This window comes from Choloepus didactylus, chromosome 9, assembly GCF_015220235.1.
Source record: "Choloepus didactylus isolate mChoDid1 chromosome 9, mChoDid1.pri, whole genome shotgun sequence".
NCBI classification, from domain to species: domain Eukaryota; kingdom Metazoa; phylum Chordata; class Mammalia; order Pilosa; family Megalonychidae; genus Choloepus; species Choloepus didactylus.
This window is the reverse complement of record NC_051315.1, coordinates 92,142,420-92,169,945: the sequence shown is the minus strand read 5'-3', so window position 1 is coordinate 92,169,945 and position 27,526 is coordinate 92,142,420. Positions and strand designations below refer to the sequence as shown.

At 41.4% G+C, this 27,526-nt stretch overlaps 1 protein-coding gene across 3 annotated transcripts in view; it reads right to left on the bottom strand.

Annotated features, from left to right (window-relative positions):
* LOC119544953 (aldehyde oxidase) overlaps positions 1-27,526 on the bottom strand; it is a 76,545-nt gene that overhangs the window by 5,778 nt on the left and 43,241 nt on the right. For all 3 annotated transcript variants that reach the window (XM_037850551.1, XM_037850550.1, XM_037850552.1), the window contains 9 exons: positions 26,954-27,041; positions 23,501-23,587; positions 22,510-22,701; positions 20,536-20,763; positions 16,397-16,492; positions 13,910-14,038; positions 12,063-12,137; positions 10,717-10,769; positions 9,063-9,177 (listed from right to left, as the gene is read on the bottom strand). In XM_037850551.1, coding sequence (XP_037706479.1) covers positions 9,063-9,177; positions 10,717-10,769; positions 12,063-12,137; positions 13,910-14,038; positions 16,397-16,492; positions 20,536-20,763; positions 22,510-22,701; positions 23,501-23,587; positions 26,954-27,041 — 1,063 coding nt within the window. The remainder of the gene's footprint in view (positions 1-9,062; positions 9,178-10,716; positions 10,770-12,062; positions 12,138-13,909; positions 14,039-16,396; positions 16,493-20,535; positions 20,764-22,509; positions 22,702-23,500; positions 23,588-26,953; positions 27,042-27,526) is intronic.

Here is a 27,526-nt window from a genome sequence, read left to right as displayed (position 1 = left end):
ATTCCCTCCTCTTTCAATTTTTGGAAGAGTTTCAACAGGATAGGTGTTAATTCTTACTGGAATGTTTGGTAAAATTCAACAGTTAAACCATCTGGTCCTGGGTTTTCTTTGTTGGGAGGTTTTTCATTACTGATTCATTCCCTTTCCTGATTATTGGTATGTTGAGATCTTCTAATTCTTCTAGAGTCAGTGTAGGTAGTTGTGCATTTCTAAGAATTTGTCCGTCTCATCTAAGTTACATGATTTGTTGGTGTACAATTGTTCCTAGCATCCTCTTCTAACCTTTTTTGTTTCTCTTCCTTTAATGCTGACTTGCATATTTATTTGATATTTTGTATTGTACATATTAATGCCCTCCCTTTCATTTCTGATTTTAGTTGTTTCCTCTCTTTTTTTCTTTGTCAATCTAGCTAAATGTTTCTTAATTTTATTGATCTTTTCAAACCAACTTTTGGTTTTGTTTTTCTCTCTATTGTTTTTTGTTCTCTATTTCATTTACCTCCACTCTAATCTTTGTTATTTCTTTATGATCACTTTGGGTTCAGTTTGCTCTTCTTTTTCTAGGTCCTCCAGTTGTGAGGTTAAGTCTCAGATTTGGGATCTTTCTTCCTTTTTAATGTAAGCATTTAGAGCTATACATTTTCCTTAAGCACTGCCTTTATGGCATCCTATAAGTTTTGGTATATTGTGTTTTCATTTTCATTTCCCTCAATATCTTCCCTAATTTCCCCTGTGATTTCTTCTTGGACCCATTTGTTGCTTAATAGTGCACTGCTAAATTTCTATATATTTGTGGTTGGAAAGGATACATTGTATTATTTCAGTATCTTTGAATTTATTGAGACTTATTCTGTGACCTAATAGATTGTCTATCCTGGAGAATGATCCCTGTGTACTAGAGAAGAATGTTATTCTGTTGCTGTTGGGTGAAGTGTTCACATATGTCCGTCAGGTCTAGTTGGGTTATAGCATCATTTGCAGTACTGTTTATAGTATTGTTGGTTTATAGTATTTCCTTATTGGCCTTCTGTCTAGCTGTTCTATCCATTATTGAAAGCGGTATATTGAATTCTCCTACTATTAAAGTAGAACCATCTATTTCTCCCTTGAAATCTGTGAGTATCTGCTTCATGTATTTTGGAGTTCTGCTAGGTACACATCTATTGTAGGTGTTATGGCTTCCTGTTGAATTGACCCCTTTATCAGTACATAGTGACCTTCATTGTCCCTTGAAACAGTATTTGAATTAAGTCTCTTTTCCGTGATGTTACGATAGCTAGCCCAGGTCTTTTTTGGTTACTGTTTGCATGTATATATTTTTTCCATCCTTTCACTTTCAATCTACTTGTGTCTTTGAATTTAAGGTGAGCCTCTTGAAAACAGCATATAGTTGGGACACGCTTTTTAATCCAGAAGTAACTGTTGAAATTGCAGGGCTTCTTCTGCCATTTTGCCATATGTCTTTATAAGTCTCATACTATTTTTCTCCTCAATTCTTCCTTTAATGCCAACTTACACATTTATTTGATATTTTGTATTGTACCATTTTGGGCCCCTTCTCATTTCTTTCTGTATATATTTTTCATTTATTTTCTTTATTATTACCATGGGTCTTAAATTAAACAACGTAAATCTATAACAACCATCTTCGGTTTGATGCCAACTTAAGGTCAACAGTATACAAATACACAGTTTCTATACCTCCTATCTACCACGTTCTTTGTTGCACTTGTTGCAAATTGTATCTTTATTCATTGTATGTCCAAAACCATTGATTGATCATTACTTTTTTATTCATTTGCATTTTAGAACCTGTAAGAAGTGCAGTTACATACTAAAAATACAATATCATAGTATTGGCATTTATAATTACTTATATGGTTACCTGTACTGGATGTCTTTATTTCTTTATGCTGCTTTAATCCACTGTCTAATGTCCTTTTGTTTCAGTCTGAAGAACTTCCATTAGCATTGCTTATAGGTCAGGTCTAGTGGTGATGAATTTCCTCAGCTTTCATCTGGGAGAGTATTAATCTCTCCCTAATTTTTAAAAGACAGTCTCATTGGATATAAAATTCTTGTTTGGCAATTGTTTTCTTTCAGCACTTTAAGTATTTCATCCCACTGCCTTCTTGCCTCCATGGTTGCTGATGAGAAATCAGTGCTTGATATTTTTGGGACTCCCTTGTACATAACACATTCCTTTCCTCTTGAAGCTTTCAGAACTCTCTCCTTGTCTTTGGCATTGGACAATTTGATTACTATGCATCAGGCCATGGCTGTCTTTGAGTTTATCCTGTTTTGGATTCATTGAGCTTCTTGAATGTGCATAGTCATGTCTTTTGTTAAATCTGTCATTACTTCTTTTAATATAGTTCTGCCTCTTTCTCTCTTTCTCTTCCTTCTGGGTCTCCCATAATGCACATATTGGCATGCTTGATGGTGTTTCAGAGGTCTCTTAGGCTCTGGCTGAATTTTTTTAATTCTTTTTTCTTCCTGCTCCTCAGTCTGCATCATTTCAATTGTCCTGTCTTCAAGCCACTTACTTTGTCATCTCCAAATTGCTGTTGAAACCCTTTAAGGAATTCTTCATTTCAGTTACTGTGTCGTCAACTCCAGTAGTTCTGTTTGGTTTCTTTTTAATTTTTTCTGTCTCTTTATTGAGATTCTCATATTTTTTATTCATCTTTTTCTGATATCCTTTAGTACTTTCTTTGTGTTTTTCTTTATCTCCTTGAGCTTATCAGGTATCCTTTTTTAAGTCTTTGTCTGATATGTACAAAGCCTGGTCTTCTTCACTGATTGTTTCTGGATTTTTATCTTGTTACTTTGGATGGGTCATCATTTCCTGTTTCTTTGTTTGTCTTGTAATCTTTTGTTGCACACTGTACATTTTAATATTTTAAAGTTTTAGTGCTGGGATTTAGTTTCTGAGCTACCTGTTCCTTAAGTTTGTTATCTAGTTAGTGATATGACAGATATCCTTGAGTACCAGGAGCTAACAAAAACGAACAAATCAACACAAAAACTGTCTATCATCATCTTTACAAACTGGCTTTGCATTGACTGGTGCTCTCCTTTAGAATTTAGCCCTCCGATCCAGAAGATCTCCCCAAGGCAAATGTGAAGTGCACGGCCCTCCCTGTCTTTTCTGAGCCTGTATCTTGTCATGGTCTTGTGCCTGCTGGTGGCCTTAGGAATTCCCACATTTACAGGAATTTGAATGTTCCCTCTACTCCCTAAGAAATAGACTCTCTCCCCCTTCCAGGTGCTTTATTGTATGACTCAAAACAGGTTAACCAATGCACCAGGCTGCCTTGACTTAATCATTTCTCATACTGCTTTAGGTGTCTGTAAGCTGCTTCCTCCTGCAGGGTAAGTTTTGGGAGTGTGAGCCAGAGTAGGGTTTCCTGGTTCAGACTTTCAGGCTGCCCACCTGATGGCTTAGCACTGACATACAGGCACTGCAGTATGCACACAGGGGCTACTCCACTCCCTCTGGAACAGTGACAGGTACCCACAATAGGAGCGAAGGCTGGCTCCATACTGTATCATGGAGTGGGTGGTGGATGGGCCAGCAAGGGCTCTACACACTTCTCCTAGTGTTTTTTAAGCTGCATTTTCTTGATTTGGCACTCACCCAGTTACTGCAATGCTTTAATTGTTTTCTAGAGTTCTGAGGAAGATGGCTCTGCCAGTTTTTGCTAGTTGTTCAAAGATTTTGTGGGTGGACAGCATGCTGGAGCATGTTAAGCCTTCATCTTAGTCAACTGGATGCCCTATTTAATTCAGCCACTTTCTTTTGATAGGGCTGGAGAGGGTGGTTTTAAATTGTGGTTGCCTGCCTCCAAGATGGCCCTCAGTGATCTCCCCCACATGGTATTCACTCCCTTGTGTAGTCCCCTCCCATACTCTACCAGGGTTGGTTTGTGAAATCAGAAGCCCACAACAGTAGAGAAAATATGTTGCTTCCCATGTTAGATTTTGAAAGCTGTGGCTTGTGTCTTGAGTGCTCTCTTGCTTGCTTGCTCTATCTCTTTCTCTCAGACCACTGCCATGTCCTTATGGAGAGGTCCGCATAGCAAGGAACTGAGACTTCCTGCCAACAACCATGTGATTGAGCTTAGAAGAGGATTCTCCAGCCCCCACTGAGCCTTGAGATATGAGCAGCCTGAGCTGAAAGCTTGACTGCAACCTCATGAGAGTTCTTGAGCCAAAACTACCCACATAAGCCACTCCCAGATTCCAAACCCTTAGAAGCTGTGTGAGCTAATAAGCGTTTGTTGCTTTTAACTGCTAAGTTTTGGGATAATTTGTTTTTCAGTAATAGATAACTAATGTATAGATGCAGGTTCAAAGGGAGGGAAATTTTGGAGGAATAAGGACAATTCTATCAATATGAGGAGAATGACAAAGAGGTCCCTGAGGAAGGTTCTTGGTGGGATGTGACATTATAGCTTTTTGCCTGGGGATGATACCTACCTTGGCTACAGATCTATCTTCATGAAGGCTTTTGATGAGACTGTTTAGCACTTCTCTTAAGACTGTTCGAATAAGTTATACGATCACACTTTAAACTCCCATACCAAGGCTAATTATAACCTTGCTGTTGGATCTTAATAAGACCAAGATGTAAAGGATAAAAAATAAAATCCAAATGATTAAGAGTGATGTTTTCATCAACTTTTTCTTTGAGGGAGAAAGGCTATAGTAATCAATTATAAGGGAGATTTCTACTGACTTCCATAACACAGGACAGTTATTCTAGCTTATAAACCATGCTGAGAGTGATAATTATTTCACCCCCATCCAAGGTTCCCCAGAGGTAATCTGGTGTAAGTTAGCTGGCACTGCTAGAATCCAGACCAGGCAGATACTAGAACAGGCAGGTATAGTAAAGATACACATAATTTCAAAGATTAGGCTGACTATAGTTAACAAAAATACTTACTGGGAACATAATAAATGAAAACACATCAGGTCACAATCTAAGAATGTAGCCATGAGGGATGTTTGAATATATTAAGAACTAGAGCTTGCCTCTTTGGTAGGTTTTGGGACAGACTATTAGCTTGGCCATGTGATAGTTATGAGGGTATCACAGTCCCATTAATCGCATTTCTGATTATTAAATTATTATTGACAACAGCTGTGTTTATCCCCAAAGGCTCTGCTACAAGAGGAGAAACTGTAATTCCATGAAGCATGAGTGTGTGTGTGTGACTATATTTGAATATCTCCTTAAAGCACCCATTAAAATAATTCGGGAGGAGGGGCAAGATGGCGGCATAGAGAAGAGTGGAAGCTAAGTAGTCCCCCTGGAACAACTGCAAAAAAACAGAAACAACTAGTAAATAATCCAGAATAACTGCAGGGGGACAAACGAGACCATCCACTCATCATACACCAACCTGAATTGGGAGGAATGCCCGAGAACACAGCATAAAATCTGTAAGTAAAACCTGCGGAACCAAGTCGTGGGACCCCCTCCCCCATAGCCTGAGCTGCAAAGCCTCGTGGTGCCAGAGAGAAGCTCTCTCCCAGCTAGTGAATATAGCTCAGCTGAGCTCCAACTGGGTTTTTAAGTAGCGAGTGTGAACTGCTCACTACAGGTACGAATCCCCAAAAAACAGACAGAGGCTTTGGGTGACGACTGACCTGGGAGAGCCGGAGGGTCGCCTTGGACTGGGTCTGAAGGGGACTATCTGTTTCATTTTTGGCTCAGTGGAGAAAGCCCCAGTCATTTTCAGTTTCCAGGGCTGTGAAGCGGAGAAGGGTGGAGACAGCACAAGCAGAGAGAGAGACCATTGAAATGCTAATGACCTCCACCTGGGGGCTCTGTCTTCTCTAGGAGGAAAGGGGTGGGGCCCTTTCCATTCAGAACCAGACCCCAGAGCCTGGGGGAACACGGCCATACCTCTTCACACCAGTCAAGAATTACAGGCTAACAGGCGTCACCTGCTGGGCAGAAAAGCACAGCGACCCAAGGCATCAAAGGGTGGAGCAATTTTCTAAGACACACCCTCAGGGAAACCAGATTCTGAGTATCTCTTCCCTCTGGGACCTGAGCCTGTTCTGGTCTGGGAAAACCCGATTTGTATAGCCAAGGAAACCATGCCTAGACAACAGAAAATTACAACCTACACTAAGAAAAACAAAGTTATGGCCCAGTCAAAGGAACAAACGTACCCTTCAACTGAGTTACAGGAATTTAAACAACTAATGCTAAATCAAATCAAAAAGTTTAGAGAAGATATTGCAAAAGAGATAGAGGCTGTAAAGGAAGCACTGGGCATGTATACGGCAGAAATCAAAAGTTCAAAAACACAACTAATAGAATCTATGGAAATGAAAGGCACAACACAAGAGATGGAAGACACAATGGAAACATACAACAGCAGATCTCAAGAGGCAGAAGAAAACACTCAGAAACTGGAGAACAAAACACCTGAAAGCCTACACGCAAAGGAGCAGATGGAGAAAAGAATGAAAAAATATGAGCAACGTCTCCGGAAACTCAAGGATGAAACAAAGTACAATAACGTACGTATCATTGGTGTCCCAGAAGGAGAAGAGAAGGGAAAGGGGGCAGAAGCAATAATAGAGGAAATAATTAATGAAAATTTCCCATCTCTTATGAAAGACATAAAATTACAAATCCAAGAAGTGCAGCGTACTCCAAACAGAAGAGATATGAATAGACCTACGCCAAGACACTTAATAATCAGATTATCAAATGTCAAAGACAAAGAGAGAATCCTGAAAGCAGCAAGAGAAAAGCAATCCATCACATACAAAGGAAGCTTCATAAGACTATGTGCGGATCTCTCAGCAGAAACCATGGAGGCAAGAAGGAAGCGGTGTGATATATTTAAGATACTGAAAGAGAAAAACCGCCAACCAAGAATCCTGTATCCAGCAAAGCTGTCCTTTGAATATGAGGGAGGGCTCAAAATATTTTTTGACAAACAGACAATGAGAGACTTGTGAAAAAGACACCTGTCCTACAGGAAATACTAAAGGGAGCACTACAGGGTGATAGAAGACAGGAGTGCGTGGTTTGGAACACAATTTGGGGAGATGGTAGCACAACAATGTAAGTACAGTGAACAAAGGTAACTATGAATACGGTTGAGAGACGAAGGTGGGGAGCATGTGAGACACCAGAAGAAAGGAGGAAAGATAAAGACTGGGACTGTGTAACTTCATGAAATCTAGAGTATTCAAAAATTTTGATAAAATGTACAAATATGTTCTTTTATGAGGGAGAACCAGCAAATGTCAACCTTGCAAGGTGTTAAAAATGGGGAGGCATTGGGGGAGGGATGCAATCAGCATAAACTAGAGACTGTAACTAATAGAATCATTGTATTATGCTTTCTTTAATGTAACAAAGGTGATATACCAAGGTGAAAGCAGATAAGAGGGGGGGATAGGGGAGGCATGTTAGACACTTGACATTGGTGGTATTGTCTGATTCTTTATTCTACTTTGATTTAAGGTTATTTTTCCTTTTGCTGCTTCCTAGCTGTCTTTTTTTTTTTCCTCTTTCTTTTGCCTCTCTACCTTCTTTAACTCTCCCTCCTGCCTTGTGGAAGAAATGTAGATGCTCTTATATAGATAATGGTGAGGGTGGTGAACACATAAATGTATGACCATGCAGAAAACCATCGATTATTTACTTGGGATGGAATGTATGGTGAGTGAACATAACCATATTAAAAAAAATTGGGTTGATGACAAAACCTCGAGGGCAATATACTGAGTGAAATAAGCCAGACACATTAGGACAATTATTGCAGGGTCTCACTGATAGGAACTAATTATAATATGTAAACTCATAGACATGAAATATAAGGTACCAAGATATAGGATGAGGCTTAAGAATGGGGAGTGGTTGCTTAGTATGAGCAGAATGTTCAATTATGATGAACTTAAATGTTTGGAAATGAACAGGGGTGTTGGTAGAAAGATGTGAGAATAACTAACAGCGCCGAATGGTGTGTGAATGAGGTGGAAAGGGGAAGCTCAGAGTCATATATGTCACCAGAAGGAAAGTTGGAGGTCAAAAGATGGGAATGTATAAAACTGAATCCTATGGTGGGCAATGGCCATGATCAACTGTACAAATACTAGAAAACTCTTCCATGAACCAGAACAAATGTATGACAGTACAATTAGAAGTTAATAATAGAGGGGCATATAGGGAAGAACTATATACCTATTACAGACTATATACTACAGTTAGTAGTATTTCAACATTTTTTCATAAACAGTAACAAATGTACTATATCAATACTACAAGTCAACAATTGAGGGGGGTTGGTTAGGGATGGGGAGGATTAGAGTTTCCTTTTCTTTTCTTTCTTTTTTTCGTCTTTCACTTTATTTCTTGTCTGGAGTAATGAAAAGCTTCTAAAAATTGAACAAAAATTAACTGTGATGGATGCACAGCTGTATGAGGGTACCCAGGGGCAAGTGATTGTACACTTTGGATCTTTGGATAATTGTATGGTATCTGAACAATCCCAATAAAAATAAAAATGAATAAATAAATAAATATATGCAGATAAAAACCCTTTAAAAAAATAATAATAATTCGGAATCTCTTCAAGTATCTAAAAAGCAGGACCTGGCTGGGAAAAAGATACCAAAAGATCTCTGCCCTGTGCTGGCCCTCGGCACCAGTTAGTGGATAATGGATAACTATGAAATCCTTCGAAAACATCACATGATTACATTCCACATGAACGGTCAGGATGGGCAACAGTCTCCCTGGAAGCCCCTTACAGGCTGCATTTCTTCCTCAGGTGGCTTTTTTCCTGATTCCATTTAAAAGAGCCGGAGAATTTAAGAGGAGTGGTCACCAGATGTTTCCGTGGATGCCACCACACCAGCAGGGTGACTGCTAAGCCTCTACTTCCTCCTGCTAATACAGGGAAATTATCCTGAGGTCAAGTACATGGTGCGGTTACACACTTGACTCTCCTCAGGTTGAGGGAATATGTGGACTTGAGATGTATTTTCTGTGTAACCTGAAAACCTTTCAAGTCGGTACTGACCTTATGATCACCTGTCAGGCAGTCTATTTCAACCTCGGAACAGGCAGCTCCAAAAACAAAGTATTCGAAGGGATGACCTTCGCCCTTCTCCCAGTCCATGTTAGCCTCATAACCCCTGGAGGAAACAGAGTTCTTGAGGAGTGTGTTAAATGACCAAGTCCCCTAATTACAGACAATGACGACAAAACAGCCCCAAACTGCTGTGCTCACTTTGTATGCACAGCAAACCAGAGGGATGCACCTTATGATGATGGCCCAGCAGATAATGGGTGCCCAATAAATATGTTGAATAAATAAATATTTACTTCTTTCTTATGAAACTTGCCTTGTCTTATCTAAAAAAAACCACCCAGTCACTTCTTACCTCAGGAGGTTAGCTGCTGACTTAGGATTATCCCTCCTGTTGTTTTTGACTCACGTCGGATCAGGCAATCCTACAGTCATCAGACTTGGGGAATTCAACCTTCATTTTACACCAAACACTATTTCAAAGATTCACACTTGCCTGCTTTCTCTAGCTTCCTGGCTCTGTGATTCAGCCTTCTGCGTCAGGGATCGGGCTCCCTGGTGCTCATTCCTCACCACTACTCTGGTCTCTCACAGTCACAAACCCCATGACTCACTCTGTCCCACCGCTTTTCTAAGGACACCAAACGAGTGTCAAGGACACAAGAAAAGTACGGCTAGCAGCATGCCAGAATTCTCTACCCCTCTCTCCTCTGCTTCTCCCAGTCTGGAGGGGGGCATTAAAAATGCTTTACAATGATTGTTTCTCTTAACCAGTCAGTGCCCTGGGACTCCCATGACAACTGGGGACTCCCAAGACAACTGCCAAATCACAAAAACCAGGTAAATATCTGTATATCATCTGCTCTCTGATGGCTTAAATTATTCATAAAATAATCTGAAAAAAATATTTTCCAAAGTACTTGAGTTCCAGTTCTGCTGATTTAGGATTATCCCTCCTGTTGTTTTTGACTCACGTCGGATCACGCAATCCTACAGTCATCAGACTTGGGGAATTCAACTTTCATTTTACACCAAACACTATTTCAAAGATTCACACTTGCCTGCTTTCTCTAGCTTCCTGGCTCTGTGATTCAGCCTTCTGCGTCAGGGATCGGGCTCCCTGGTGCTCGTTCCTCACCACTACTCTGGTCTCTCACAGTCACAAACCCCATGACCCACTCTGTCCCACCGCTTTTCTAAGGACACCAAATGAGTGTTCCAGTTCTGCAAATTTCTCCAAAATCTTTCAAAATTTCTGATTTTTTGCCAATCTCTAAGGTGTGAAATGTTGTCTATCTTATCACAAGTTTAATTTTCATTCCCTTACCTTTTAACAAAGGTAACTTAAGGGATAGACTGTATTTCGAAGAAAGTCAAACACTGCTGTGGGTTCCAAGCACTAAGCCCTCTAATGCCACTCAATATGAGCTGAATTATCAATACAGGTGAATTTTATTTGTGTGTTAGTTTTTCCCAAAAATGTTTTTCTGGACATTTGGATTAACTAGCAGGTAATGTCCTTACTAACAGTGGGCTACTTGGAAATACAAAATGAAGTTTTGCCAAAATTGCTAACAGAACTCTAACTCTTCCACAAGATACTGCTACTACTTTTCCATAGCATATGACTGAAAGGACAATTTACCTGAAGTATCCAGTAGCTGAAAGGCTAATGCTTTCCGCAAAAGCAGCCTCTGCCTGCAAAGGAAGAGTATAATGATGCACTGAGAATATTTAAATAAAATTATGTGAGACTTCAATTTTAATTTTATTAAATATTACATAAAGCTATCAGTAGTAAAAACTGGGAAGGACCAAGATGAATTTATGCATTTCAGCATTCTCCATCTCCACAGGCCTTCATGGTATACTACTTGTAGCAACAGCATTTGGTCAATCAATGCACATGGCTGCAGGAAATGATTGCCATAGTAGATTACAATTATAGACTGGACTACAGTGGGCAACACAGTTTCTGCTTATCAAGAACTTCACTCAGTCATCTGTAGAGACTTAACCTATTAACATGGAACATTTCAGGAAACAGTGGTTGGTTGCATGTTGAGTTTTAACATCATGCAGCCAAAACCATTTTAGGAGAGGGGAATAATTTTGCTAAACTCTACCATTTACCCTAAAAGGTCTCCTGACTCTGAAGTGCACATAGTTGACCACTATACAGCAAAACAGGGGTCAAGTCAAAGTCCCCAAGTCTGAGAGTGATAACCACAGCCCAGGAGAAAAGAAACAGGGCTGAATGGCAGAGGACTGGCCCTCCCACCTGCATCTCTCTCTAGCTCTCTGCAGTCTAGCTCTCTCAGCCGTTTTGAACTTAGGCAGCACAGGGCAGAGGGCAGAAAGCAGAAATAAATACGCCCAGAGAGGACTGAGATCTCCCCTAAACATGAATTATACAATGAGTCCTAACTCTATGGAATAGCAGGAACCATTTCTAAGTAGGACTCCGTAAGTGTTCTTTTCTTCAGGCCAGTGCTTTTAATGTTGTAAAGCCTGGAATAGTCAGCACAACACAGACCCCTGGCCTTTGCTGATATCCTTTCAATACCATCTGGCAAGTGGATCAAAAGAACTAGAAGAATATTTTTCTATTCCATTTAGTGCCTAGTAGAGTGTTGACTATATACTCAATGGCTTGGCTATCTATATCTAAATGCTTGTGTGATTTTAACTTTTTTAAGAATGATTCTAGTGTTCCTCCATTTTAGGAAGAGTAGATTCACAAAGAAGGAGAACAAACAGGAGTTCTAGACAGAAAAGCCATCTCTTTCCCTAACAGCTGAAGAATTTGTGGAATTTTTCCAGATACAAAAGTTCCTCCACTGTATTATGATAGCATTTCCACATGCTGAGAGAAATCACTATACAACCATTGCACCTTTTAAAATGCCCATTCTGCAGATTATTTACACTATCTCTCTCATTTTCTTCCCTTTTATTTTTAACATACAATATAGAGTAACACATTCTTACCCAATCCTTCCAAGTGCCCCGAGGATTCTTGCTGATGATGGGTTCAAGGCGATTTAGAAGAGTTTGACAAGCATCCTAGGAATTATTTTTTTAATTAAAATGATCATCATAAAATGGCAAAGAAAACATATAGATCAGCATTACATTTATTAAATACATCAAGGCCTGTGTAATTTTACTGAGGGGCTAGGATAAACAATGGTCAAAATTCAGAGTATATAAAAGAGAGATATATTTTGTAAAACAGAAACTTGGTTTTCAAGGTAAGACGAAAGCTGGGTTAAACATTATAGGCTTTGGTGGTGGCCAAGAAATAAACAAGCCAAAGGATACAGAACAGAATGAGCCTTCCCCAAGGGAAGAAAAACAGAAGACAAGGATAGAATGTTGTTATCAAGAAAGCTAATGTAATTTTGACATTTACCAAAAGGAATAATCCAAATCAGACTGTACAGACCAGCCTCTCATTGGAGTTGTCTATGTGGGTTTTGTTTGTTCGATTGTTTAACAGAGACATGGAAGAATAACTGAAGTGACAAGAAAGATTAACAAGAAAAAGTTTTATAAGACAATCGCAGGCCAAAGATTAGAAGAAGCCAATGAAGAACGGCCACTCACTCCTCCATGGGAGAAATCATTTTTTAAAAAAACCCTGTTTCTTATTCTTTTGTTTCCTTTTTCTCACCTCTACAAAATGGAGAAGCTCTTATCTCTGATTCATTCTTTTTTTCTTTCAAGTATTTGAAGTCAGCAGTTCAAACTTAGCCTTAATGCTTTTAAAGTTAACATCTTGGAAACACTACTTTGGAGGATCTTTAACAAAAGTTCCCACAGTGACACTGAAGGATCATATGGTCCAGCTCTTTCCAGGGCAGGGTCATTTGTTAATTGTACATTCAGTACTCGGATTCTTTGATACTGGGGGAGCTGAGCAAGGAGTCAGAATGGCTGGTTTAGGGGTAGACACTTCTAAGGGAGCTCCAGCAGCTGCAACAATGTACAAAACTCCCCCCCATGAGTGACATATGCTAAAAGCTGCTTGACTCCTGCAGTCATGAGAATGGGAGAGAGGGGTGTGGGAGTGGAAATGGAATTCATTCTGAAGCAATCAACAAATTCACAACGAAAACCACTAGACTATGCAGTCCTTGGGGGAAGAAATGAGTCAGACTGAACCTTGTATCTCCAGCCCCTAGCAGAGTTCCTGGCATACAGGAGAAGCTTCATAAACATTTGTTAAATAAATGAATTTTGTATTTGAGTCAAAGCAGTTCATCAGCAGGAATGAGAAAATCAGAACCAAACCTGGGATATTAGAAGGGACATTGTCTTGTAAAGATCTATATGGGCTCATCCAGCAGCATAGGGTAGAATTATTTCCCTTAAAACAGGCATAGCCAACTTGAAGTAAGCAGTCTAGGCGGGGGCTACACATCCCAGAGAGAGGCCCAAGGGAAGATCAAGTGCTGGTAGAGCTACCAAGGGGATCTGCCCACCGGTGCCTTCACATTTCTCCAAAATAAGCTACCTGCTCAGCCAGCTTGTCCCACTGCTCCTGTACACACTCTTTGTATCATTACACTGTATTAAGGCACCACGAAAGTGGAAAGACATAACAGACATTTTTGAGGAAAAGTGAAAGGACTTGTTCCCTGGTTAGATGTTAGGAGTGCAGGAGAAAAAAGTGGTGGCATTTCCAGCATGGGAACTGGCTGGATTGGGAGAAGGAGCAGCTTTCACTGAGAGGATGGGAGAAGGACACAGGAGGTGGTTTTACATGTGAGCCTACCCATGGATTTGGCCCCGACAGGGTTAGTGATCTGGGTGCCAGAGCCAACGACTTTTACCTTCACTGCCATCCCGTTGATATCTGCCACCACGGACGCTGCAGAGACATTTGCATTAGGGACGGTTTCTGTGCTGGTCCCACGCAGGTGAACATTTGACATCGGCATCCTTAACTCACGGCTGACCACCTGGAGTTTAGAAGAGCAAGCACAGAACTTTGGTTAGTCATAGAGCCATAGCACATGTCATGCGGGAGAAGCCCTCATGGCCATGGCGGGGTACTAGGACAAAACCTTGAATTCCTCTTGGAGGCAGCCACAGAAAGGTCTCCCTTTCTACAAACCTTGTAGGAGAGGTTGCATATTCATGAAGTCAGAATATTCATATAAGGATATTCATGAAGTCAGAAACTAGATACAGGTTACCAGCACCAAGTAGGGGAGAGGGATGGGAAGTAAATGTTTAATTGGTATGGAGTTTCTGTTTGGGGTGAAGTTTTGGCAATGAATAATGGGGATGGAGGCACAACTTTGTGCATGTTAGTAACATCACCGAAATATATTCAAAAAGGGGAGAGAAGGGAAACTTTAAGTTGCATATAATTTACTATACATACCCATATACAAAACCCACAGAACTGTACAGAACAATGTAAATGCAGTAAAGTTAGTAACATAATTATAATAATATTGTTTCATGAATTATAAGAAAGGTACCACAGGAATGCAAAATGTTAATAATAGGGAGAACTGTGGGTGTGAGAGGGGGTATATGGGAACTCTGTACTTCCTGCATGATGTTTCTGCAACCTTACAACTGAAAAAAACAAAACAAAACAAAAAACAAAAACCCTGCTGTGAGTTGGACCCCAAGCCCTGAGCACACTTTCTTTGATTTCTCAGGTGCAACAGCATCAGCAAGAGGAGGAAAGGGCCCAGGTCCAGCAAGAAGAATCACTCTACATCTTTACAATCATAAGTTTATCAAGGGAGAACTTGGGGCCTGTCCTACCACCACACTCGGTGGCATTCTAGCAGGGTGTGCCTTATCCCTGACAGGAGACACGTTTGTTATGAGCAGAACAGCACAGATCTTGTGAGTGAGAACAATGACCTTGGGAAAGTAGTTCCATGAGCATCACATGAACGATGGAGGGAGAAGGGGTTGGTGCCTACGCCGAGCCAACGGCTTAACTAGATGCTTCATTCTTTCATTCTTAGTGTTGGGGAGCAAAATCATATTGCTTACTTGATCTGATACAAAATACTCCTCTCTCCTGCTAGCAGTAGGGCTTAATAGAGTTCACCCACAACTGCTACAAGGACATCAGCATATAAAGTCCTTCCACAGTGCTTGGTTTTCAGATGATTGTCTACAGAGTGTCCTGGCTTAGAACATAAAGGTTTCTGCTGGCTCAATAAGGAAAGTACTGACATTTCACCAAAAAATGGGAAGAGTAGGAGCAGACAATTCCAAAGTGACTGATGAGGGGAAGGAAAATATAATAGTCAACATCACTATAATCAGAAAAATGCAAATTAAAGGAATAATGAGACACTACCACTCACCTATCAAACCACCTAAGATTAAAAAAATCTATGATATTCAATGTAATGACATGGGTACTTTCTGGAAAACAGTTTGGTAATACGTGTTATGAGACTTAAGTTATTTAACACCCTTTGACCCCATAATTCCACTTTTTGGAGTCTATTTTAAGAAAATAATCACTGATATGTTCTTAGTTTTATGCACAAAAATGTTCATTTAAGTGTTTAACAATCAGGGATGGTTAAATAAATTATACATACACCCACATGCATTCATTAAAAATCATGACTGCTAAGTATTCTTAATGACAGGAAGAATAGGGATAGGTGAAAAAAATAGGATATGAAATTCTACACGCAGTATTCTAGTGATTTTTTGGGAAAGAAAAAAAAGACAAGATGAAAAAACCCCAACCCAGTGATTATTACTAGACGGTAAAATTGCAAGTGGCCTTTTTCCTCTTTGAAATTTTCTGCCTCTTCCAAAATTTTTATAACCTACAATACTATTATCATAATTAAAAAAACAATAGAGAGCAGATAACATCTAATCTAAAGTAAGAAAGCCATAAGAAAACTGGTAAAGTTTGGTTAGAAATCTCAAATGTGGTTTATATTATCAATTGTACAGAGTAAACATAAAAACGGCAAAAAAGAATGCAACACATGAAAATTTATACATCTTTTTATTGCCCAGGAAAGTTCAAAAAATGAAAATTCATTTGTTAATATCTAGAAAGGAAAGCAGTAAATAAATACACAATTTCCTCGAGCAGTAAAACAACCTGAAGCTCTTATGTCACATTGTTAGATTCAGTTACAAAACTGTCTTGTTTACTCCATTTAGGCTATAGTTTAATAGCTTCAGCTGTCAAAGGTAAAGTCTTCTATCTTTTTCTTTTTCTTTTGGAACAGAAAACAAACATTCATGGTTTCTCTCTCACACACATATCTACAAGTGCACACCCAAGTTAATTGAATTCTTTGCATTCTTACCTGAATCATTTTAGTGTGGACCCCCTGCCCCATTTCAATTCCACCATGAGTCACCAGCACAGAACCATCTAGATAAATATGAACCAGGGCAGCAGCCTAAGCAGAAAAGATAAAAAACCATTTCCATGATCTTTTTAATATAACACATTTTCCTTGGAAATGATCCCCTCCTTTCCATACCCCCTGCCCCCAATCCCCACCAAAACCACACATGGGCATGTACAGGGCCAGGACACTGCCTGGTAAGTGCTGCCACGTGGTCTCCCCAATGCTCCTTAAGCTTTTATTTCCTAATCAGGACATGTGAGCACATTGGGACCTCCAAGGGGCCCCCTCTGGTGGAGTAACCTTCTAGGTTTCTTTGGAGGACATGGGAACAATTTTAAAATGTACAGATAAGTGGAGACAGGTTGGGAGAGAGGGAGGATAAGTGTTTGTGTGTACACATATTTCCATAGTTGTAGGTGTTTTGCAGAGAAGTAAAAATAAAAATCCAAACAGGCATGGGAGAGATTGACCTTCAACAAGATGGTTATTTTTTGCTGTAAAATGAACTAAACCCATCCTAAGTCTTCTAGATAAGGAATCACAGAACTTGAGAGTCGGAAGGGAATGCAGAGGAATCTTGTCAACAGTAGCTCCCCCCAAGGATCCTGAAGAAACCAAATGCCAACAGAGAATCAAAGTCTCTCCTGGTAGTGAAAAACACCCCAACTCTAAGCGAAACGTTTTATAATTAACAAGGATGTACCTTCTTACAAGTCTGCCTGTGCTACACTAGGGGGTATGGAAATGTTCCAGGGGACTACAGAAAACAAGGATGGCTTCCTCACGTTGACTCGCCAGTGGGAGGGTAATATCAACACCATAACGTCCTACAGAATATGCTTCTAGAAGTTCCACTGTGATCCAGGAAGCCCTGCGAGGCACACCTTTGCAGCTGCAGAGATGGGAAGTGCCAACCTCCCAGATGTGGTCTACCTTAGTCAGCGGTCACTGGAAGCTAACCCTCTGCCACCTAGTTTTCCTAATACCTAAATTTCTCTGTAAAGTGGCATACAGTCGTGGATTTACAAAAGCAGAAATTTCTGGTAATAAGCTAATTCCATTTAATGAACATAAAATTTTAATAAGCCTTAATAACTCAGATCACTTGTAAGCAACACTGGACAGAAGTGAAAGTCAATGGAACTGCACACTCATCACCAGATGAACCCAAGGAAAGGGCTGCATTCCTACATCAAGTGTCTGCCCACCCGCAGGCCCTTCACAGCCACTGTGGGCCATGGACCACACCTGGAGAATTGCCTTCATTGCTGTCCAAAGATTCATATTACCCAGTGAATGCCAAGCAGAACTTCTATTTTTCCAAGTAGGACACTTTGACATGAAAGTGGGGGGCTCTATTTGCCTGGTCAGCAGATGAAAACTACGGATGTATCTGGCAAATCGGGACCTATGGGTGCTCTCTCCCTGAAGACAAAGGCACACACATTCACCATGCATGGAAGGACTGTGGAATCTTGAAGAAGACATGATCATAGTGAACATGCCTTGGGAAGATGTAGCAGTAGATGTGTTATTGTCTTTTGATATATATCACCCCTAGAAACATCATCTTGTGCTCCTGGCCATTTATTCTCAAAACAATAAAGACAAGGAGTGGCATCCTCCAAAGAGCACCCAGAGGAGCTGGCTTCCCTGGGAGCACTCTGTCAGATGCCATGTGGTGCCAGCAGCAACGGCAGCTCCTGGGCTCTGCTCGGTGGCACTTCACTGGACTCTACTCGAATGCGAGCCCCCTGAAGGGAAGGACCACACCTTAAGGCATCTCTTGGAATGCAACATAGTGACTCACATTGTTGAAGTGACATTTATCAAGTGTTTGATAAATGAAGTTGCTGTAGCATGGCCTTTTGATCTGTTTCTTGAGCTTTTAGACTCTATTTGGGCTCCTTGGCTCTGTGAGCAGAGTGTGGGTGTAACTCTTAGTTGGACTTGGCACATGCGACTGAAATACAGCTACAGAGGATTATGAATTCCCTACCCTGCAACCCTGCTGGCACAGTGCCCTGCCTGCATGTCCAAGGCAGTGTTTCTTTTAGAGACTGCTGAGTAATCTATTCCATATGGTGCTGCAATCTCCTACTGGCAATTTAAAATGACAAATTTGGTTAAGTGCCATCACCTGGTGGTTTACTGTCACTGCCTCAAAAGATAATTGTCCAATATAAATAGCGTACTTAGTCTGTAATATTTAAATCTTTAAGCAATGACTGCTGTTATGGGTGAGAAGCTTGCTTTAATCCCACAGATTCCCTAAATGTCCCAGCCATTCAAATATTTGAGTCCCTACTCTGCCAGGCACCATGCTAAGCCCTGGGAGTATGACGGTTAGTTAGATACTCTCTAAACCCTTCAGTTTTCCCAGTCTAGGAACTAAATACAAAGTAGGTGAGGTATGAGGCCGTGTGAGACGATGAAGACATGTGGGCTCCACAGACAGACAGCTCCAAGGTCAACTCCTTGTCTGCCACTCATGAGTTACATGTCCTTGGGCAAGACAGCGAGAATCTCTGTAGGCTTCAGTTTCCCTTCCATAAAACAGAGGGAATCACACCTACTCAACAGGGATGAGATAGGGTTAAACCAAGTGGGAGATTTAGATCACCCAGCCCAGTGCCTCACACCTGGAAAGCGCAAATACAATTTCTAGTTCCCTAGTCTATTTGGTTTGCTTCAGGATGTGTCTTCCAGCCCATGTCTTCCAGGAAGAAAATTAATTGTTCTGAAACTCCCAAGTTAGGCCTAAAGCAAATATTTTTTGTTGTTGTTATAGAAGCTGCTAATCTTTACATGATAAATCATTTATTCTTTACATTGAAATAAATCTAAATCTAAATAAATTTAGAGAATTTACTTATTCTCCAAATAAATCATTTATTCTCTAATGAGTACAAGGAATGTAAAGATTTGAGCTCCAATCTTGGTAAAATACAAAAGATATCCCTAAAGAAGAGCATACTCCTTATAAATAGTCCATCTTTATTATCATTTTATTAATTTTGTTTATAGACACTCCATATGCATCAAACATACACCCCTCCTTCCCCCTAATTCCATTCTCTGGTGTCCTGTAATATACTTTTCCGTCTGTGCAGATTGGCTATTTCTAGGGATCTCTTATAATTGACATCATGCAATATTTGTCCTTATGTGTCTTGCTTATTTCACTAAGTCTAAGCAAATATTTTAAGCACAGAAGAGTTTCCCAAGCAGGGACGTCCCAATAGCCTTTGAGAGAATTTGTACTGCTGGCTGTTGTCTGTTTTCCCAGCTGAACTGAATCCCACCTCCAGGTCCCATCAATGGCACTTTGGGAGGTAGCTTGATGCACTAGAGAAACCACAGGTTCAGGAGCTAGTCAGATCTGAGTTCCAGCCCTGGACCTGCCTCTTGCCAGCTGTGGACTTCGGGCATGTTCTTTAAGTTCCCTGTGCCTCAATCTTCTCATTGCTAAAATGAGGATACAATTCTCACAGGCTGCCCTGAGGGTTCAAAGAGATGAAATCTCAAAGGGCTTATCTCTCAGTAGGTGCTCAGTAGTTATGAGGGAAATGGGACAGACCTGGTGTACGGTGGAGGCCAGCTATTAGGTAATGGGAGCCATTAAACAGGAGCAGCCTGCCATGGCTGCCCCACAGTCCAACACTCAAGGATTTCAAGAGGACCATAAGCAAAAGAAACTATTTTCCCCAATGCTCCTGGCCAATCCACTCAAGGACAGATGGCCCAGACTGACTTCTTTGTTAACTGCCAGTGAATAAATTTAACCCCCAACATTCACCATTCAAAACTCTGAATTGGCTTGGTTGGTTAATGCCAAGGCCAGAAGTAGACCCCAGGTCTCCCCATTTCCCAGCCAGAGTGCTGTTTCCCAGCCCTGGGAATGTGCACAGAGGAGCTCTTTTCTCCTCTGCAGTAAAGCTAACCCGTTGATGCACAACTTTGGTGAAGCTTAACAATTGGAGCATCACAACCCTTTGTCTAATCCAACTGCATGGGAAGGTTCCTCTGCACCTTTTGTTTGGCCTGGGCTGCTTCTGGGCAGCATTCCCACAAGTGTTTGGAGAACTGACCTGGCTAAGAGGAACTGAGCCAAGGCCAACAGGATATTTCAGCGGGACTATGGCCAGCCCTTTCTTTTTCCAGTAATTTTCTGCATTGAATTTTTCCACAGCCTCTTTCCTCAGGGAATAGGAAGACATGGCCAAACATTCTCTCCAACACTGGATCAGGCTCTTGGGATTAATCTCTTGTTTGTAGGGTGTTTGATCAATTTCCTTGTACATGTTTATGGTTCGGACCTTTAAAAGAAGAGGAGATTGAAAGGGGAAAATGAATCAGCAGACAGTTTCTTCCACCCACTGTCCTCCTATTCACATGCTGCTCATCCTGTAAGGCCTAAACTGAGTTTTCCTCACTCCTTGGTAAAGCCTCTCCCAATGCCCACCACATAACATCCTTCTCCTCCGCTTCTACCCCAGGGACTATAAATATGGTAGCACTAACTCATAGGCTCTCTAAGCTGCTCTTGTATACACTCAGCGGAAGGAATCCTTTCCTTGTATTTCTTATATAATTTTAACGCAGTGCAAACAGATTGGGGACCCTTAATTCTATTTACATTTGTGAGTATCTGTTGAAAGGCAATCCTAAATTTAATTTCCAGGCTACATGACTTGGCTTACTCAGATGTTGTAGAAAGACAAGACCACTCACTTCCAAAATGGAATATATGAAACGCTGTTTAAGTATAACCAATATCCAGGATGAAGAACAAATGGAGAGATTCCATCCCAGGATGTCTGAAACACTGAGTGGAATATTTCCTGCATGGCCAGAACTGGCCACTAAGGTCCACAGCTGAGAACAAAAGGCAGCAAGGGCCTCCCATTCTTCAGTTGAGAAAATGCTCAGCAATTTCGGCCAAACACCTCTCCCAGCTTGCTGACAGGGGCCATTAGAAACATACACTTTCTTCAACTCCCTAAAAAATTTCTCACTTCAATATTAGAAGACGATTGGGAATTAGTGAACTATAGCCATTTTGGGGAAGATCATGTCTTCTGTTCTCTCCCCTAACATCTCTGGGGATGAAGGGTGGTCTTCATGTGATTCTCCTCCCAAGTGCCTCCAAATGTGGAGGAACATCAGGGAGAGAGGCTGCAGCAGGATGACCAGGAAAGGAAGGGCAAGGACTCCCTTGGAAAGGAAGTTCAAGAGGGGAAAAGAAGATGGCTCCTACCTATGGCCACAGACTCTAATGTTGGGAGAAAAGCATGTAGCTAAGCTGGGGGCTGGGGATTGCTAAGGAGTGCTGAGGCATTGGCATCGGAGGAATGCTGCAAATGCCAGCCGAGGGTCAGCTGGAGATTTCACTCATTCTCACGGTGGACTGTGTGTTTCTGGGAGAGCTGGCAGAAGTGGGGCTCACAGACAACACACTCGTGCCACGAGCCCACTAGGAGGAGTCACACAGAGAGATGCTAGCTGGTCTCCCAGGTCCTCCTCCTCTTCCTCCCTGCCCCAACACCACAGCAGAAGGCACAGGGGAAGACGAGGGGGCGCAAAAGACAGCACCCCATGTCTCCCCACCCCAACTCCACTCCAGGGTCCTGGGTGGAAGAGGGGCAGGGGAGAGAAAAGAGGAGAGCTTGTTCATGAATGAAGCTGGGACTGAGAATGAGAGAACTGAAAGGACACCAGGTTAGTAACTGAAATGACTAAAACTTGATGACAGCGAACTGAGATTTGTTAAGAAAGCCCATTACTCAGGGGAATGAGGGGTCTGATAGAACTTGTTGGTTGCACTTATACCCCCAACCAATGGAGACTCTAAGCAGGGCAGAGTCCGGGATTTTCAAGGAGTCTGAGTAAGATAAGGGTCACTGAACTTCAGAGTTCTGGCACTGTATTAACTGGTTAGCTGGGCCCCCTTGGGAAAAACATGTAGGCTCTCTGGATCTCAGATTCCTTGGCCTGAGTGACCCACAGGGTCTCTCAGACCTGAAATTCAATGTCTTTTGTATGTCAGTCTAATTTAATGTTACCTTTTCAGGGGACAAACCACATTTGGCTGCAACTTCTGTGATACAGGATTCGGTGATCAGTCCGGCCTGAGGAAAGCCAAACCCACGAAAAGCCGTGTTGGATGGAAGGTTGGTTCTGCACGCCCGGGCCCGGCAGCGCAGGTTGGGAAACTTGTAAGCATTATCCATTTTCAGAATTCCCACTTCTATCACCTGGAGAAATCCAGAGACCTCTGTCCAAAACCAGGCCATAAATGGAAGCCCTACTCTACATCACATTAACCATGCTAAAATACACCCATGGCCCAAATTAAATGTATTTTTAATAAAATAATGTTTAAAGATTTGAACTATTTTTCCTTTGAAATCATTATCTATTTTCATTTCCATATTTTAGAGTTAATACATTTTATTCAGGTTTCAAATATTTCCAAAGGCCTTCTTTGGAAAGAGTTCATAGGCCCTAAGCATTGGGTGTTTAGAATGTAATGAATAAAATGTCCAAATGTTTTGGTCTAATGCAGTGGTTCTCAATATGGATGATTTTGTCCCCTCTCCTCCAACCCCCACCCAGGGACATCTGGCAATGTCTGGAGACATTTTTGGTTGTTAAAACTATGGGGGTACCGGTGCTACTGGCATCTATTGGGTAGAGGCCAAGGATGCTGCTAAATACCCAACAATGCACAGGACAGTTCCTCCCACCCCCAACAAAGAATTATCCAGTCCAGAATGTCAACAGGGCTCAGGTTGAGGAGCCTGGTCTCATGCACGCATATGGGAAAAGTGCTCTACGTATGGGACGTGTGGAGAGAAAACACACAGAGGCCGATTTGGCCAAGATCTCCAGGCTCACTCTGTGGGCACCAGTAAGTGACATGTGGCTATCCCTGTAATGATGGTCCCTTATGTTTTTATAATTAAATATTATTCAACTATTAAACATTCTTCAATTAAATCATTTTACAAAATACCCTTTCCCGAATGTGAACTTGCTCCTTCAAACAATTACCACCACTGACTCGTCCAGGGAGGAGCCTCCATTGCTATAATGCTCCACATCCAGGGCCAGGACTCTGCCGTCGTTCATGAATCCAACCTGGGGAAGGAGAGGTGGCCTTTGATAATGGCACCGGGGACTGTCATGGGTGAGCCCCCACAGGTTACCCCTGGTCTCAATCCAAGAAAGCCCATGTTAAAAGTAGAACATGTCATTTATGCTGCATCCACTCTCTCTAGCACCACTGTCTCCTTCCAAACATTGACAGCTTCCCCCCACCCTTTAAAAAAGAAAGGAAAGATAAAGGTATAAAAGTAAAACAAACCAACAAAAACACTTCTATCTAATCCATCACTGCTGCTAAATCAATCTTTTCCACCCCTAAAGCAAATCAACTGCATCATCTTGTGACCTCTCATTCTTGCCATAACTCCTTGAACTCTGGCTTCCATCTTCACATTTCTACCAAAACCTCCTCTCCTAAAGCCACAGTCATCTCCCAATCTCCAAATCTGGTGACCTGCTCCTGATGCACTCTGCAGGCTTTACTTAGACAGCCAATTCAGTCAGAACTCTCAGTGGCATTTGGTGTTGCTGGAGGTCTTTGAAGTAAATTGCATCCCTGCTTTCAAAATGTACCCAATATCTCTGTTTCTTTTCTGCACTCTGCTTCTGGATGTCTTCTGCAACAATCTGGAGTACTGGTCAAAGGCACAGCCTCTGAAGTCCAATTAACTAGCCCCTTAACTAGCTCGTGTAGGAAAGTTAAACTCTTTGACCATATAAAATGGAAATAAATAAGATAATGCATGGAAAGTTATACACAAGTGACTGAAACATAGTGAGTAATCTAAATATAAATTAATATTACAATGATAAATATTAATATCATTTCTTGTCTTTACATACTCTCTCTCCATCAAAAAATAATACATTTTCACAGGATTAATTGCCTCCATGCTGATGGCTTCTATGACTATAACCCAGCTCTTTCAAAAAGTCCCAAATTGGTGAAGGACATTTCTGCTTAAATATCCTGTCATCACTTCTTCCCCACAATACTTACACAAACAAGCTCATCTTTGTCCCTCCCATTGGTTACTCCCTCCAACTTGTCACTCTGCTAGAAAATTGCAGGTCATGTTTGTGGCTTTCTTCTCCATTGTATTTTGTCCAGTTTATCACCAGATCTTATTTTACTCCATAATGGCTCTTGGACTCATTCCTTCTACTACATCTCACTATCTTGACCCAGACCCAACCCCAGCTACTTCATGTCTGAATGCAGTGGCTGCCTCCTGGTGGTCTTGTGCCTCCATGCCCTCTCCTCCCCAGGCCACCCTGCCCAGTGCTGCCACACTACCCTCCCCAAAGCATGCCCATTTAGTTGCGACACTTACTGTTCAAGGATCGACTCGGTCTCACACTTTCTTACAAGATCAAGTTTAAACTCCTCATCTGGGACCCTAGGCCTACTTCGGTCTGGCAGGACCTAACCCAACCAATCTTAGTTTTCACTACTCTTGTAGGTACTCTGTGTTCTAATTCCCCCTCCTCTCCCATTCTGTCCCTCTCAAATAGGCCATGTTCATTCTACCTGTGCATATTTGCTCCTACAATTCCCACCACTTGAACAGAAGGCTGAATGATAGCCCTAAAGATATTAGGTCCGAATCTCTGGACCTGTAAATATTCTCTTATAGGCAAAACTTTACCCATGTGATTAAGTTAAAGATCTTGAGATGGGGAAGATTATCCTGGATTATCCAGGTGGGCCCTAAATGCAATCGCAAGTATCTTTATAAAAGGGAGGTGGAGGAACATTCAACTACAGACAGAAGAGGAGAAGCAAGATGATCATGGAGGCAAAGATTGGAGTGAGATGGCCACAAACTAAAGAAAGCCAGCAGCCATCAGGAGCTGGAAGAAGCAAGGAATGGATTCTCCCCTAGAGCCTCCATAACAGAGACAGGATATATTTCTGTTGTTTTAAGCCACCAAATTTGTGGCAATTTGTTACAGCAGCCACAGGATACTAACACAGCCTGGTATGCCTTCTTTCTGCCCATCCATTCTTGAAGGCCCATTTATGTTTCACCTTCTCTAAGAAGTTTCCTGTACATAATCCAACTCACACCCTCTCTCTCCACAGTGCTTTACTATGTATGCCTCACCCTTTAACTTGAGATAAGTATGTTTGCATTGTTTTCTTAGTGACTTCATATGTGAAAATCTTATTTACCCAATAAAATTCTAAATTCCTTCTCAGCAAAATTCGCTTTAAAGACCTTTGTTGATCTAAACCAAATTTAAAACATAGCTTAGGGTGAATGTGATTTAAAATAGATATATGTATTATCTTCTAAAAATATGTATTTAGGTGCACTGGTTGTGGCAAAGATAATGCTATGCATTCAACAAACCCTGTTGTATTTCAGCTGGGCACAAAGGAAGACTGTATTTCCCAGCCTTCCTTGTAGTTAGGTGGCAGAGCTCTGGCCAGTGAAGTGTGGGTAGAAGTGAGGTCCAGCACTTCCAGGTCTGGTGCCTAAAACAGCTCCCACTAGGATCTCCACATTCTCTCTCTTCCTATGTCTCCTGCCCTCTGCAAAAGATCCAGTGGAGGACTCAAGGTCCTAAGGTAGTGCTGTCTGATAAAACTTCTACAGAAATGGTAATGTTCCATCCAACATGACAGCCACTAGCCACTAGCAATGAAAATACAGCTGATATTACTGAGGAACTGATTTTAAGTTTTATTTAATGTATTTAATTTAAATTTAAATAGCCATATGTGTCAAGTGTCTACCATGTCAGACGGTGCAGTCCGAGCAGATGGTAGCACCACTAGATGGAGAAAGCTTGAGTCCCCGGATGATCTCGTGGAGCAGCATCCTCCACTCTTCCTCCCCACTGACTACACTGGGCCGTTACTTGAGCTAACAGCACAGTAAGGGTTTAAGTCCCTGAGAGTTTGGGGTTGTTTGTTAGAGCAGTTAGCCCCACCCTGACAAACATACTAGTAAAATTATTTCTTATAAAGCAAAAGAATAAGTACTTTCTAACATGGAAATTTTTCTAGGAATTTCTGGTACACGGTCTTACAAAAGTACAATTGATACACTGAAAAATGAGGAATTGCAATTCCTGTTATTGGAGTTATGAAACTTATTTTTAACTTGTTTCTATGTGGAAAGAAGTATGGTTATCAGAACTACTTTCATGGATGTATATACTCACATGTTTTCCAGTTACTCACAAACTGACATCTTTGAGCAAAGCAGAAATGCTGCACTGAACTAGTCAATAATCAGTCAGCACCAGAAATACTTAGAAGTACAGTGTGTTGATTGGCTAATGGTCATTCCCCACTAGAGAAGAGCCGAAACATTTTGCTGTGCTGTACTGTGCATTTATGGATTGTTATATTAACAATGAAAATCATTTCTTTCTTCTTCTACTCACTTTGTACTTTCCAAGGTAAGGGTGACGGCCTGCAGTTATTAACATGTCTTCTCCTCGTTCCAGAATGCAGCGGACTGCACGGCCCTGTCTAAATGGAAAAAAATAAGAGAGGTAAACTCTACCAGTAGGTAGTATCCAGGTTGATATGTCCTAGTGAACCATGAGACCCATCTGCACACGCTACAGAACAGAGTGGCTCCCGCCCCCAGGCTGTGCGATCTCAGCCTAAGTGGGAGCCTTCCCTCTCTTTGGGTCACAGCACCTCATCTGGCACTTCCTGCATGTCGGAAGGAGGCCGTTGGGTGCCAGAGGCCCCAGCTACTGCTTTGGGCTCTTTTCCACTGTGATAGCGACCCCTGTTTTAGGCAAACGTCAGAGTTCAAGTTCTGAATTGGTGCTGAATGGAGGAACTCAGGTATTGTCTGATTGCCAAGTGCTCCCTGATAGGACAGGCCCAGGGTCAAGACTTTTTTGCTTCCTGGAAAAGAAAAACTGGTCTATATTACTCAGCAAAAAATTAAGCCTGCTCAAAGACAGTTTCCTATGGAATATTTTGAGATCCTTGGAGGAAAA